We start from the raw sequence: 14,686 nt of genomic DNA, 5'->3' as shown, positions 1-14,686 counted from the left end.
AATATATTGGATTCTCCAGCCTTCAGTGTGTGGACGTGCATATTTTTGTTGAAAATAAATGTGCTTGAGATTCAGCAAGCTGTGAAAGGCCTCAGTTTCTAACCTGACTTGAAGGCCAAGAATAGTGGAGCCACTTTCCATCCAAGAAACAAAGGTGAAATCACGAACTTAGACATCAGAGAGAACTGGGAAGGTTTAGCTGGAGATAAGTCCTCTTGTACATTTACGTTACACACAATACTTGGCTCCCTGCCCCAGTTGTCATGCTACATTGTTAATTGACATCATCAGCCATGGTTCTTCTTGGTCAAATGAACTCAGGTAACTCAGACCTCTGCCCATAAGGTTTAACATTTTCAGTTTAGGCTCCTTAATCCGACCTTGAAATTTTTGATCCCTACCAGCTGTCTGTCCATGCTGACTCCTCTGAAAGAGTAGACTTTGACTGCTGGAAGATATCGGTTGGAAAGGGTTCATGTGGTAATCTGAACCGATGCTATAACTGTGTAATGAGTCCTTCTAACTGAGTATTGTTCTTTTAATCTTCACTACTCACTATTTTCTTGGAAATATTCTTGTACAATTTTAATAAATCACTGTAGTTATATCATGAGGTGTTTTGCCTTCAGGTGGCTCCAGTTTAATTCCAATACTTAGACTACTAGGCTTCACCTACCAGGTTGTTTTGTGAAACTCACACTATCAGTGGCCTACTTTGTCAAGGTGGCTTCCTTGACTTTAATCCCAGGAAGTCTGGAAGCTTGCCCCTTGGCCTCTGGCTGTTAGGCAGTGAAAAACACCCAGTGGCAGCTACTAAGACTGATGGGTGATGACTCACACCCTAGGCTTTTGTAATTTTGTGTGTTGCTGGTCCATCCTGAGAATCCCTTGGTCTAGGGGTTTTTGACAGCAACAAATCATAATTGGGCCCATGATTTTTCTTCATAGTGATATTTCACTGTTTCCCTCCAAAGTATGATTTATGACAAGACTGTTTCAACCACCATAATCACTTCTCACACCTTCCGCATGCATGTTCTTCCTCCCCAGTATTTCTTGAGTGCTACTTGGACATCCTTGTTCCTCAGACTGTAAACAACAGGATTCAGACACGGGGTCACTAGGGTGTATGTGACCGAGATAAAAGTGTCCTTGTTCAACGTGTACTTTTGTGGCCTCAGGTAAATAACAGAAGCACATCCAAAATGCACAACCACCACAATGAGATGGGAGGCGCAAGTTGAAAAGCCTTTGCGCTTCCCCTCTGTGGTGGGGATTTTCAGGATTGTGTTTAAGATTAAAAGATACGACAGAAGAATCAGCAGGAATGAGCAAAAAACCACCAGAAAACAAATCAGAAAAATGATAATTTCTCCAACATAATTTCGGCCACAGGCCAACTCAAGTAACGGTGCCATATCGCAAAAGAAGTGAGGAATACTATTTGGCCCACAGAATGGCAAGGTGAATGTGAAATAGGTTTCCAGTGTAGAAAATAAAAAACCACTTGTTGCTGAAAAGACAACCAGTTTAGTGCAGAATCTCTGATTCATCAGAACTGCATAATGTAAAGGTTTACAAATGGACACATAGCGGTCATATCCCATCAATGTAAGAAGCAAGCAGTTCGTACACCCAAAGCCCAGGAATAAGTACATCTGAGTGGCACAGCCAACCAATGAAATAGATGGCTTTTCTTTTAAAAGATTTACAAGCATATTGGGGACAATGGTAAGTGTGTAGCAGACTTCTGAACTGGAGAGGACGGAAAGAAAGAAGTACATGGGGATATGGAGGGTGGATTCAAGCCTTATCGTCGTGACTATAATGATATTTCCAGCCAAAATCGCCAAGTACATGATGGAGAACACCACAAACAGGGGGACCTGCAAGTCTGGGAAGCTGGAGAATCCGATCAGGATGAATTCTGTCACCATGCTTTGATTTCCTTGGTCCGTTAACATTGAATCTAGGAAGAGATCATGACACTCTTACAAACCAATAAAGTAGGAAAGTATTTTGGAGAGACTTTAGTTGCAAACCATATGCCAGCTATTCTGTGCGTAAACCCTAATACTAAAAGTGTCTCAAATATACATCCATAACAGTCCATGGCAATGTACCGGAATGTTCTGAGCTCCTCTTCTCAGAAAGGCGTTTTTGTGACTGTCAGCAGAGTTGATTGTAGAATCACTAAACGTCCATCTTTTTTGTTGACAAATTAAGAAGCCTTTTGCTTGTACTCTGATCTTGGTTCTACAGTAAAAGAACAAAAACAAAAAGCTGAGCCTTCCCCAACCACCTAAAAATAAGTTATTTTAACATTAATGACCCTTCTTCACACATAGAAAAAATCCAAAAGAGAGAAGGGCAGAAAAATTACCTCATAAAACTTGAGGAGGAGGAAAGAAACCATTCTGGCCACCCTTAGTTCCTGTGCTCTAACACATGGCTAGGCATAAGCAAAAGTATAATTATTAAAAATAACTATTTAAAAATAAGCAAAAGTATAATTGTTAAAAATATATATATTTCTGAGAATTTCTGGAGATTTGCGACCCGAGTGAGGTGCAATGTCATACAGTGTACCCTACAAAGCATCCATTTTCTAAAGGGAAACTGATCTCTGCAGTTTGAAGATGAGCTGTGAAGCAGGGCTGTGTATTGGCTCCAGTCTTGTTTAATCTATTTATTAATGATCTGGTACACGCATTGTCAGATGTTAACTCACATAGCCCAGTTCTTTCAAACAAACCCATACCACTCCTACTTTACGCTGATGACGTGATACTGATCTCTAGGTCTCAAGTGGGTCTTAATAGGTTTTTTAGAAAAAAAAACTATGGAGTACTGTACATCTAACTTCTTAAACCCAGAAAAATCAAAAATTGTCATTTTTTCCAGTGTGTTTAAGCCTTCCAGATGGTTTATCAATGGGATTAAGGTTGAACACTCCAAGTCCTTTAAATATTTAGGCCTAACCTTTAATCACAAAGCCACTTGGGCCAGACACAGAGGCCGTTTCCGCACGGGCATAAAATGACAGCCTGGAGACGGTAAAAACGCCGTCTCCAGGCCGCCATTCGCACAGGGGGCGCAGCTGCAGCGCAGCCGCGCCGCCCTCGTGCTCCCGCCCGGCCTGAAGCCGGCGTATTCCCAGAGTGCTGGGAAGCACTCTTTTTGGGAATACGCCGCCGTGAAGCCGCTGCCGAGTGAACGGCAGCGGCTTCATGCCGCCTCCCCCACCCGGCACTTACCTTGTCCCTGGGCCTCTGGTGTGTCGCCGAGGCCTGGGGACACGCCCCCCTGCCCTGCACCACTGGAGCAGGTGCGCAGGGGCAGGGGGTGTGTCCCCAGGCCTCTGCGACATGCCGGAGACCCAGGGACAAGCCGGGTCGGCCGGGCGCCGGCACTCCGCGGCGCCGGCTACCCGGCTGCTTCCAGGACCATCCATGCGGACAGTCCCAGCGTCTTCGGGTCGGCGCGCAATGCGCCGACCTCGCCGTTTCCGTCGCCGTGCGGAAACGGCCAGAGACACTGCTATAAAAGGAAGCTATCACACAGCTTCAGCGGTGGTAAGTTTTTTTCATTCCATGGGAAAGGGATATGTCCCCACAGCTCTAAAGGTTTTCAACTCCAAGGTAGTCCAGCAACTTCTCTATGGAGTTCCCCTATGGATAACTGCATGGAACAACTCAGTTGAAAGAATACAATCTGGCTTCCTCTACAAAATACTTGGGGTACCACACTCTGTACCATATGCTGTACTATGCTTAGAAACTGGTCAGAACCTACTTGAAACAAGAGCATGGCTGAATACATTCAAGTATTGGATCAAACTATGTTTTAACTCTGATGAGCGCAGTTTAACATATATAGTGTTTCCAGACTCCATTTTGCCTCCGAAATGGTATCAACTTCTTAAATCAAAAATCTACTCTCTAGGTTTAATACTTGAAGATCTCTGTATGCTGTCACCCAGAGAGATTCTGCAAACCTTAAAAAGCAGACTTCTAGAACAGGAATACCATATCTTGTTGGGCCAAGCAAATAAATCATGCTCACCCCTTTCTGCCGGAATAGTACCAGAACAGGGGCACGTAGAAGAAGAAGAAGAAGAGTTTGGATTTATATTCGCCCTTTCTCTGTTGCAGGAGACTCAAAGGGGCTGACAATCTCCTTGCCCTTCCCCTCTCACAACAAACACCCTGTGAGGTAGGTGGGGCTGAGAGAGCTCCGAGAAGCTGTGACTAGCCCAAGGTCACCCAGCTGGCATGTGTGGGAGTGTACAGGCTAATCTGAATTCCCCAGATAAGCCTCCACAGCTCAGGCGACAGAGCTGGGAATCAAACCTGGTTCCTCCAGATTAGATACACAAGCTCTTAACCTCCTGCCCCAAATACCTTGAACTATTAACTGAACCCCAACAGAGATGGATTATTACAAGGGCCCGATGCAATACTTTTCCATCGGCCATTACAAAGGGTCGCTACCTATCTATCCCTCTCCAGGATCGGGTCTGTCCACACTGTAAAAACCAAGTGGAGACTCTTGCTCACATTATGCTTGACTGTCTGAGATATGTGGGTATTAGGAATTTCTCTCCTGGGCAGGTCTCAGACAAATCTGAAAGAGACTCTGACAACTCTGTTGTGGAGCTTTTGTTAAATAACACAGAGACCGTGCTCTTGGAAAAAGTAGCAAAATTTCTTTTACAAGTGACAGAATTTTCTAATTAACGTCCAATGCTAGATACAGTTTATCTGTCTGTGTTTTGAATGTACTTTTGATTTGTAGTTCAGAAATGTCTGTAATGCTCTGGAGACTATTTTAATATGCCTAATAAAGGTTGTTGTATTGTAAGATGAGCTGTGATTCCTGGGGATTCCCCAGATCCCACCTGGAGGCTGGCATCCCTAATGGAATGAATGAAACCTTTAATGGCATAATGGATATATACCATACAAATGAGATTAAGAATTGTTTATTTATTTTATTTTATTTTTATTTATTTATTGGATTTAATATACCGCCCTATCCCCGAGGGGGATACAATACAATAAATTGGAATTTAAAACATTAAGCCATCAAATTTAAATTATGTCTGGTAAAAATTTGGGAACGTTCAGTAATAACAGCGCACAAAAATCTGGCTGTTGGTTCGAGCATGGCAGTTGAGTTACTGTCTAGTAAGAACAAAGTTTGAGCAACCTCTGTAGAATTGCATAAACCAGCCATGAGAGGATTGAGTAATTTTCCCGCTCAGAGTCATACAAAGGACAGTGATGAAGAACATGATGAACAGTTTCCTCCAGGCCAGTGGTTCTCAACCTGGGGGTCGAGACCCCTTTGGGGGTTGAACGACCCTTTCACAGGGGTCGCCTAAGACTCTCTGCATCAGTGTTCTCCATCTGTAAAATGGATACATGTTCGGGTTGGGGGTCACCACAACATGAGGAACTGTATTAAAGGGTCATGGCATTAGGAAGGTTGACAACCACTGCTCCAGTTTAAGAATGCAGCTGCAGGTTCTATCAGTAGTTAAAAGATGGAACTCTCTGTTGTATCGTCTAGTGAAGAACGTTACATCTGGCCCAGATGACCGCTCGTCTCAAGTTAGGATCATGTAAGAGATTAAGATAGCAGAAATGGGGCAAGATACTCAAATAAATTGGGGAGCAAACTTTGTTTGCTTGGGCCATCAAATTTTGTGACCTGAATCCCTAATTATAGTCTTCATAAAGCTGGCATATTCATTTCATCATGAAGTCCTCAAGGAAATATAGTTTTCAGCGTATACCATTTTTGTATCATTTCAACTCTATCCTTCCTCCAAATCAGATGGTCAATGTGAATGATGTAAAAAAACGCCCTGTGAGCAGGGCCTCCACAAATCCAGACCTAATCCTGCTGTCACATTCTGAAATCCTTCTACACAAAGTTATGCTGATTTGGCTATACCTGTAATAATTTACATTAGCCTACACTATCAACTGAGGAGCCACGTGGGGTAGTGGTTAAGTGCTTGCACTGCCACTCACACGGTCAGGAGTTCTAGCCTCCTGTGGGTCAGATATCTTGGCAGCTGGCTCATGGTCAACTCAGCTTGGTCGATAAATGAGTACCTAGCACATAGCTAGGGGGTAAAGAATAGCTGGGGATGGCAAACTACTCCACAAAAATGGCTTGCCTATGAAATCACTGCTTGCAGTGGTACCCCAGGGTTGGACACAACTGAAGGGGAAACTCTACCTTTTACAATATCAACTAGATGTATGGCTGCCAGTGTCCAGGTGGGGACTGGAGATCTACTGGAATTGCAACCGATCTCTAGACTACAAAGATCACTACCTGTGGAGCCAACGGATGCTTTGCAGGGCTCATCTTTTGACAGTTGGATGGCCTGTCAACTCTCTGACTGAAAAAGATCTTCAAGCTCTGAAGTCTGTGCACAACAAGAACAATATCTATTTTTACAGTGTACTGCAACTCACTTGGCTCAAACACGAAAGCTCCATGATGTCTGAATGCACCAGTCAATCTATAAGATTAAATGTTTCACAGAAACCAACATATGAGAGGTATGGAAATAGTGCCCTGACCTGGATGGCGTTGGCCAGCCTGATTTTTTCAGATCTCAGAAGCTAAGCAGGATTGGCCCTGATTAGTACTTGGATGGGAGACCACCAAGGGAACCCAGGGTCACTATGGAGGAGCAGGCAATGGCAAACTACCTTTGTAAGTTTCTTGCCTCAGAAACCCTACTGGGTCACTATAAGTCAGCTGTGACATGATGGTAGTTTGCTCACATATACATGGAAACAGTAGGAGCCAGCATAGTGTAATGGTTAAGGTATCAGACTAGGATCCCAGATATCCAGGTTTGAATCCTTACTCTACTGTGGAAGCTTGCTGCCTAACCTTGGGCCAGAAACCTTCTACATCAGTGGTTCTCAACCTGTGGATCGGGACCCCTTTGGGGGTCGAACGACCCTTTCACAGGGTTCTCCTAAGACTCTCTGCATCAGTATTCTCCATCTGTAAAATGGATAAATAGGGTTGGGGGTCACCACAACATGAGGAACTGTATTAAAGGGTCGCAGCATTAAGAAGGTTGAGAACCACTGTTCTACATGGAAATGTGTTTTTCAGCACTGAGATTCAAACAATTTTCAGTATGCAGAAGCCTTTCTTCTTAAGGGCTATATGCAGTGGTGGGATTCGCAGGTTCGAACCACTTTGGCAGAACCGGTAAGGGTTGGAGATTCGGACAGTCCGAATCTGGATTTTTACCGAATCTGCACAGATTCGGATGGATTCGGACGAGAAAGGTCCGAATCTGAGCTGTCCGAATCCTATCAGATCCGAATCCATGGGATTCGGATCACCAGCCAAATTGCGTTTTTTTATTTTTTTGGTGTTTTTTTCACGTTTTGGCCTGCAGGGGGCGTATTTCTAAACACATTGGCACCAAAATTACAGGGTATCATCAAGAAAATGTCCTGAGGATACCCCCCAAGTTTGGTGCAGTTTGGTTTTGGGAGGCCAAAGATATGGAGCCCCAAAGGGGTGACCCTATCCCCCATTCTTTCCAATAGGAATGAAGAAGATGAGGGCTACCCTTTTGAGGGTCCATAACTTTGGCCCCCTCTAAACTAAACTGCACCAAACTTGGAGGGTATCATCAGGACAGTCTCTAGATGACACCATCCAGGTTTGGGGAACTTTGCTTCAGGGGGCAGTGGGAGATGGGCCCTACCTTTTTTGGGTCCTATAGAATTAAACCCCCTGAAGCAAAGTTCCCCAAATCTGGATGGTGTCATCCAGAGACTCACCTGAAAATACCCTGAAAGTTTTGTGACCATACCTTCAGAAATGTGCACCTCACAGCCCTCTACCAGAAATTCCTCATTGACAGCAATACAGCTAAGTCACTGCAGAACAAAGAACCTTGAGCAAATTTCTGGGGGTGCCTGCAGGGAACGCATTTTGAGATGTTTCGGCACCAAATTATCAGGGTATCATCAGGTGACTGTCCTGATGATGCCCACCAAGTTTGGTGCAGTTTGGTTCAGGTATGGACCCTCAAAAGGGGTGCAACTATCCCCCATTGTTTCCAATGGGAGCTGATAGGGGATGGGGACTACACCTTTGAGAGTCCATAACTTTGGCTCCCCTGAACCAAACTGCACCAAACTTTGGGGGTATCATCAGGACAGTCTCCTGATGATATCCTGAAATTTTGGTATCACCAGCTTTAAAAATGCTGGTTTGCATGTTTCACTGCTCACTCACTCCAGCAGGCTTCATGTGCAGGAGCGGTGAAACATGCAAACTGGAATTTTTAAAGCTAGTGGCACCAACTTTCAGGGTGTCATCAGGAGACTGTCCTGATGACACCCCAAAGTTTGGTGAAGTTTGGTTCAGGGGGACAAAGTTATGGACCCTCAAAGGGGGCCCCCTACCCCCCATTGTTTCTAATGTGAGCTAAGGAGATGGTGGCTACCATTTTGAGGGTCCATAACTTTGAGAGTCCATAACTTTGGCCCCCCTAAACCAAACTGCACCAAACTTGGGGGGTGTCATTAGGACAGTCACCTGATGATACCCTGATATTTTGGTGCTGATATGTCTAAAAATGTGCCCCTGCAGGCACCCCCATAAATTTGCCCAAGATTCTTTTTTCTGCAGTGACTTCTGCATTGCTGTCAATGGGGAATTTCTGGTGGAGAGCTGTGGGGTGCACATTTATCAAGGTACAGTCACAAAACTTTCAGGGTATCTTCAGGAGAGTCTCTTGATGACACCATCCAGGTTTGAGGAACTTTGCTTATGGGGGCAGTGGGAGATGGACCCTACCCTTAACATTGAACCCTTTGAAGCAATGGTCACCAAACCTGGATGGGGTCGTGAAGAGACTCTCCTGAAGACACCCTGAAAGTTTTGTGGGTTTACCATGAGAAATGTGCACTCCACAGCCCTCCCACAGAAATTTCCCATTGGCTGCAATGGAGCCAGCCAGCCACTACAGAGCACAGAATCTGGGGAAATTTCTTTGGGTGACTGTGAGGGGCGCAGTTTTAGAGCTACTGTAACCAAAATTTCAGGGTATCATACAAGTATTGTCCTTATGATACCCCCCATTTTTGGTGAAGTTTGGGTCAGAGGGTCCAAAGTTATGGATGCTCAAATGTGTAGCCCCCATCTCCAGTTAGCTTCCATTGGAAACAATGGGGGATGGGGCACCCCTTTTGAGGGTCAATAACTTTGCCCCCTGAACCAAACTTCACCAAACTTGGGGAGACTCATCAGGACAGTCTCCGGATGAAATCCTGAAAGTTTAGTGCCGCTAGCTTTAAGATTGCGCCCCCTGCAGGCCAAAACGTCTAAAAACACCAAAAATTCAAAAAATAATAAAACGGACCTGAATTTTTCGGATTTACCTGAATTTTCGGGCATATCCGAATTGGCTATGATTTGGATTCGGGCATACAAATCATTTTATGCCCCAAAATACCCAAATCCGAATTTTACCGAATTTTTTTAGTATTGACCAACCCTAGAACCGGTTGTTAAAATGGTGCTTGTAAACAACCAGTTGTTAAATTATTTGGATCCCATCACTGGCTATATATTGACAATGAAACTACATTCATGCATAAGAAGGAATACCTAAAGCAGAGTACTTACACTGAGGTAAAATGTAAGATTCCATTCTGAAGGATAGAAATTTGCTACAACATCTTTTAAATATATATTTATGGCTTGTACACAGCAAGAAGCACTGTAAACAAATTTCTAAACACCAGAGGATATTGTCTCTCTGGTATTTCGTTGTTGACGAGAGTTGGCAAAATATGAGTAACAAGTTCCTTGAGGAATCAGGAAAATGTCTGAGCAATCTCGCTTCCAGGACCACATTAACTCATTTGGGTTGGGGCAGACCTCTCTGTGTTGAACAGCCTCCTGTGACATGTTTCTCTCCCCACTGCCATGCAGGCAGGCAGGCAGGCAGGCAGGCAGGCAGGCAGGCAGGCAGGCAGGCAGGCAGGCAGGCAGGCAGGAAGCAAACCTCAAGATCAGCATGGCAGCCTGGTGACCTAACCTGGCTTGACTATCTCAGTTAAGCACGAAATAAGCTTCTGATTGAGCTCTTTTACACCAGGGTAGTCCTCACCTGCTCTACAGACCCAGATTGCCACCTTTTCAATCATTTCATTTCCCTGAACAATATCTGCCCTTCAGTTCTTTGTTTAAAATGGCTGCTGTCAGTACATTACGCTATTTCTGTCTTGTTCTCAAAGTAAATGTTCTCAAAGTTGTAGTATAATTAGCTCAAGCTCATGAGCAAAGACTGAAGAAGTAGATTCCTCATCAAGACAATCATTGAAGGCCCAGAGACAGCTATATAATAAGTCTCAACTCAAATGTATGTATATTTTTATAATGCCAGGTGGTAGCAGTTGAGTGGGTGGGGAGCATGCTGCTGGAAAGAAAGCTATAGCCAAGAACAACACCCTAGCTATTGCTTACTTTTTCTTTACCTGAGCCCTGCTGCATCTAAGGTTTTTAATGCCAAAATGTGCTTGCAATTATTAGCTGGTATACCAATTGGATCGGCAAAGTCAATCATTCTCTAGAAGCTATTCAGTCCTTTTTTCTTTATAAAATTCTCGGCCTGTGTATTTTATACAGCTCTTTGCCCAGAAACTGGCCAGCATTGACTAGAGACTACATTGTGGCTCATCACCTTTAAATTCTGGGTACGCCTTCTTTTCAGCTTTGTTCCACCTTCACCTACCGATTGCTGACTGAGTCCCAACCTTCTGACTGGCTAGCATGCATTGAGCACAAAACCATACCTTTAGGTCTATCCCTTGATTTACTGGCTATGCTATCAGCAACTAAAGCTTTCCAAACTATAAAATGCAGACTTGTTGACCAGTTACACATAAGGCATCTGTTACGTCATGGGGCAAATATCTGTCGCAGCAAGATTTCCTGTTTGCATGTTTTTCCTCCAGTCCCACTTTCACTTTGTGGCCTCCCTGTGGCAAGCAAGACCACATCTAGCATGAATTTAATTTTGCTTCACTGCTAGAGCAAGGGGATTTTCCAGTGAGCACAGCTTAGCCCAGGATGTTTTCACTCTGCCCAGGGCCACCCTGCCTAGCTCCACTCTTCCCACTCCTCATATTGCTGCCCTTGCTTCCCCCCCTTCCTTGGCTGTTCCATGTTGCTGAATCACTCCAGCTTCTCTAATGCTCATTTTGATATATTGATATAACAAACATGGTTTTACAAGGAATAGCCCAAGCAGGGTCTGTGTCTGGCTCCAGCCAACCTCCCCTACTCAGCTTCTGCCCTCCTTGATGTTTAGGAACACTTTTAAAAATGTTTTTTTCAGACAAGCATCTTTTAAAAAACAAGACTCTCTCCCACAGCAGCAGCAGCAGGAGAGAGGGGGGAGAGGGAGAGGGAGAGGGAGAGGGAGAGGGAGAGGGAGAAATGGACTGGAGCCTGAAACAGACTGCTTGTGCAGTTCCTTGCAAAAACCAACTCTGTTATATCGATACATTGATATATTCAAATGAGCATTAGAGAAGCAGGAAGGAGCTGAAAACATGGAATGAGCGAGGGGGAGGGCATGAAAAGAAATGTGAGGCGTGAGAAAAGTGGAGCTAGGCTGGCCATGAGTGGAGGGAAGAGGTCTGAGAGCAAAGCTGTGCTCACTGAAATTCTCCCCACTCTGGCAGCGAAGCACAATTAAATTCATGGTACAAGTGGTCTCACTTGTCATGGGGAGACTAGGAAGTGAACGCGGGGATTGAGGAAATACATCTGTACAAAACATTTTGCTGCAACTGACATTTACTCCATCGTACAGCAGATGTCTTGTGCTTTAGAGCTCCCAATTCCAGTAGGAAGGTTGATAGCAAATGAGATATTACAGAGATATTGCAGATAGTGTGAACTACACCTAATTCCACATCTTGCCCCATTCACAGGCTACCTTATTGTTATCAATTTGGCTTCCATTCCACTTCTTTGGCCATAGATTTTGCAGTGATCTGTGTTAACAGCTTCTGCAGTGATAAATTACTCTCTGTGGGAGTAGAGAGCAGATCTTGAGGGCACAGATGTATAAATGAGTATTTACTAATATATTACAAATATATTCAGCCACTAATTATAAGAGCAGAAAATCTCTGGGTGTGTTGAAAGCACTGGGAATTGAGAGAACAAGAAGCAATGTGGGAGGAAGAAGACATTATTCAGTGCAACAGATTATTGTTGATGCAAGCATTTCAGTGAAGGGGCAGAGAAGTTTCTGATATGAAAGTCATACTCTTCAAAAGGCAACAAGTGCAAATATTTCTCACTTTGTCCCTGAAGTACAAATCTGTATGCATAGGTTAGGAGAAAAATGACTATCCCCTTTGGGTCTTGTTTGCCCAACAAGACAAAATAATAACAGCAGGAATCTCAGACTGATTAAACCCTGCCTTACTTTAGGTGTTCCTCAGGGAACATTTGGAATCTGGGGACTCCCTAAAGATGACTCCTCTGTTCTTCTCAGTTATTTTTTTAAAAGCCTTAATTGGAAAGGTGCTCTGAGATGGAGAGGGAATATCCTATTACACTTTGTTTTTTAAAGAGTCTTCATTACTATCAGCATGTTGCCTTACACTGTTCATTTAAAATGTTATTTTATTTTTAAAAAACCTACTGCCACACAGGATGAGAAATCTTGTGGTAACAAGCACTTTCTTTTTCAAGGTGTTGATTGGCCCCTTTTGTCAAATCAAAGCCTAGGCCTGAAGCCTCATCCAAAAATACCATCCTCTTCCAATAACCTGAATAGCACATGAGGCAAACAGAACTGCACAGACTCATTATAGCCAATTCTTCTTATTTATCGGCCTCAGAATTTAGAAGAGTTAGCTAGAGGAGGCATTCTGGTGTGGGGTATGGGTGGGGGGCACCACAGCAGGGGCACAGTGCCATGCGTGACCCAGGCACAGTTCTCCTCGCTCCGCCCCTGCACAATGTAGACCTGGCATGCATGAGCAAGACCTGGATTAGGGAGGGTGAAACACTCGCCTTCAAAGAACTTGTTGCACCAGGATTCTTTTTTTCATTAAAGAAAAGCCTTGTTCAATGTTAACATAGTACATGTAAATTTGAATATTTCATTACATGCAACAAAAAAGGAAAAACACAGGAGGTAGATGAAAAATACAAAATACATAAAATTAAAATGTGTCTATCTTATTTCTATTTATTTTTAATCACTCTTATTTAGAGCTTGTTATGAAGCTTTTATTATTTGATATTGGCATCCATTTTCTAGGATGTCACTCTTAAAATTTATTTGGCATTACACTAAGTTTGTGGACTACTTTCCTTTTAAGTTGCAATATCCCAATGCTTAAATTTGTAATAAAAGAGAACAATAACTTCCATTCCAATATTATTCCCTTATATATACAAGATAAAAAATGCATCAGACTATAAACTATTACATATTTTTTTCATATAAACTGGGAATTCATGTAGTACTTCAAAAAGAATTCTTCAAAGGGTTTCCACGGGTCTTCTTTTTTCCTGCTTTCCTCTTCCAATTATATGTTGAAAACCTTCTTGTTCCTTGACATAAATTTTTTGGGCTTTGGTTACTGTGCTGATATGAAATTTCTTCTCTTTATATGTGAAGAGTACCCCTTCAATTGGGGCCCATCAGAAAATAATCTGTCAGGAACACATAATTCTTCCACTTTTGTAGCAGGTAAATTGGAATCTCTTTAAGCACTATTAGCTTGGTCTTTTGCAGAGTTTGGCTTTCCTTTGTCCCAAGCTACCCGAGCACTAAGGGAGAAATCATGGTGGCTGTGGAGATCTTCTCCATCTTAGCTTCTAGTGTTGGTTTACTGGGATGCTTTTTTTACCCAATTGCTACATCATGTTGCTGAGGCCTGATCTGAACAAAAAGGCACAATTAATGAGGAAAAATAATGAATGAATATAGGTTTATCTCTGGATGCTGCTCTTTGACATTAATGTTTTTTAACCCTAGAAACATATAGTATTATACTTCTTAAGGCTCTCATAGGTAGGCTAGGAGGGGATCTTTTAGATGATGAATATGGGGAAGGATGGCATGGAGCATTCCGCAGAGTAACACAAGGAGTCCAAATTAAGTTTAAAATGTTTATATACATTTGGTTTCAAAAACATACATACAGCAAGATATGGAGGTACATACACACAAGTTCCTAGACATATAAACAGGAATGGAAAGATAGGTTTGGAGGATAGAGAGGGAATTGGTAGGCGGCAGGGTGATACGTTACCTAACGATCTCAATGCAGCAGACGAAGTAGCAGAAGGCAGGGATACGTTACCTAACGATCTCAATGCAGCAAAGTAGCAGAAGGCAGGGATTCTATGCCAGCACAGAAACCCAGTAGAAGAACGAATTTGTGTCTCACACCAACGGGACCAAGGGAGGTTCAGGTTAGCAATGTGCAATGAGTTTCAGATGAGCAAGACTTTTATAGGGTGGATCACTAGTTTGGCAGGAAAAAAGACTCTTAGCATTAGGTCTCATGTCTTGCATCTGTGCTGGATTGCAGGGCCGAGCTAATCAATCAACTCATCTATTGTGCTAAGTCCCGGGACAATG

The 14,686-nt window shown here is 43.3% G+C and overlaps 2 protein-coding genes across 2 annotated transcripts in view; both read right to left on the bottom strand.

The window, feature by feature from the left end:
• LOC125437067 (vomeronasal type-2 receptor 26-like) overlaps nucleotides 1–14,686 on the bottom strand; it is a 464,990-nt gene that overhangs the window by 326,635 nt on the left and 123,669 nt on the right. The gene's annotated exons all lie outside the window — the stretch shown is intronic.
• Nucleotides 900–2,231, bottom strand: LOC125436271 (olfactory receptor 10T2-like). The gene is made up of 2 exons (XM_048503133.1): nucleotides 2,124–2,231; nucleotides 900–1,969 (listed from the first exon to the last, which is right to left on the bottom strand). Exon 2 carries the CDS (start codon nucleotides 1,962–1,964, stop codon nucleotides 1,017–1,019), a length of 948 nt encoding a protein of 315 aa, XP_048359090.1. The 5' UTR covers nucleotides 1,965–1,969; nucleotides 2,124–2,231; the 3' UTR covers nucleotides 900–1,016.

The sequence above is a fragment of the Sphaerodactylus townsendi genome, linkage group LG07 (genome assembly GCF_021028975.2).
Source record: "Sphaerodactylus townsendi isolate TG3544 linkage group LG07, MPM_Stown_v2.3, whole genome shotgun sequence".
In the NCBI taxonomy this organism is placed as follows: domain Eukaryota; kingdom Metazoa; phylum Chordata; class Lepidosauria; order Squamata; family Sphaerodactylidae; genus Sphaerodactylus; species Sphaerodactylus townsendi.
This window is presented reverse-complemented; position numbering and strand designations above follow the sequence as displayed.

Bases quoted from the DNA above. Each gene is read 5' to 3' on its own strand.
- LOC125436271 (XM_048503133.1), bottom strand. From the start codon at position 1,964: ATGTTAACGGACCAAGGAAATCAAAGCATGGTGACAGAATTCATCCTG.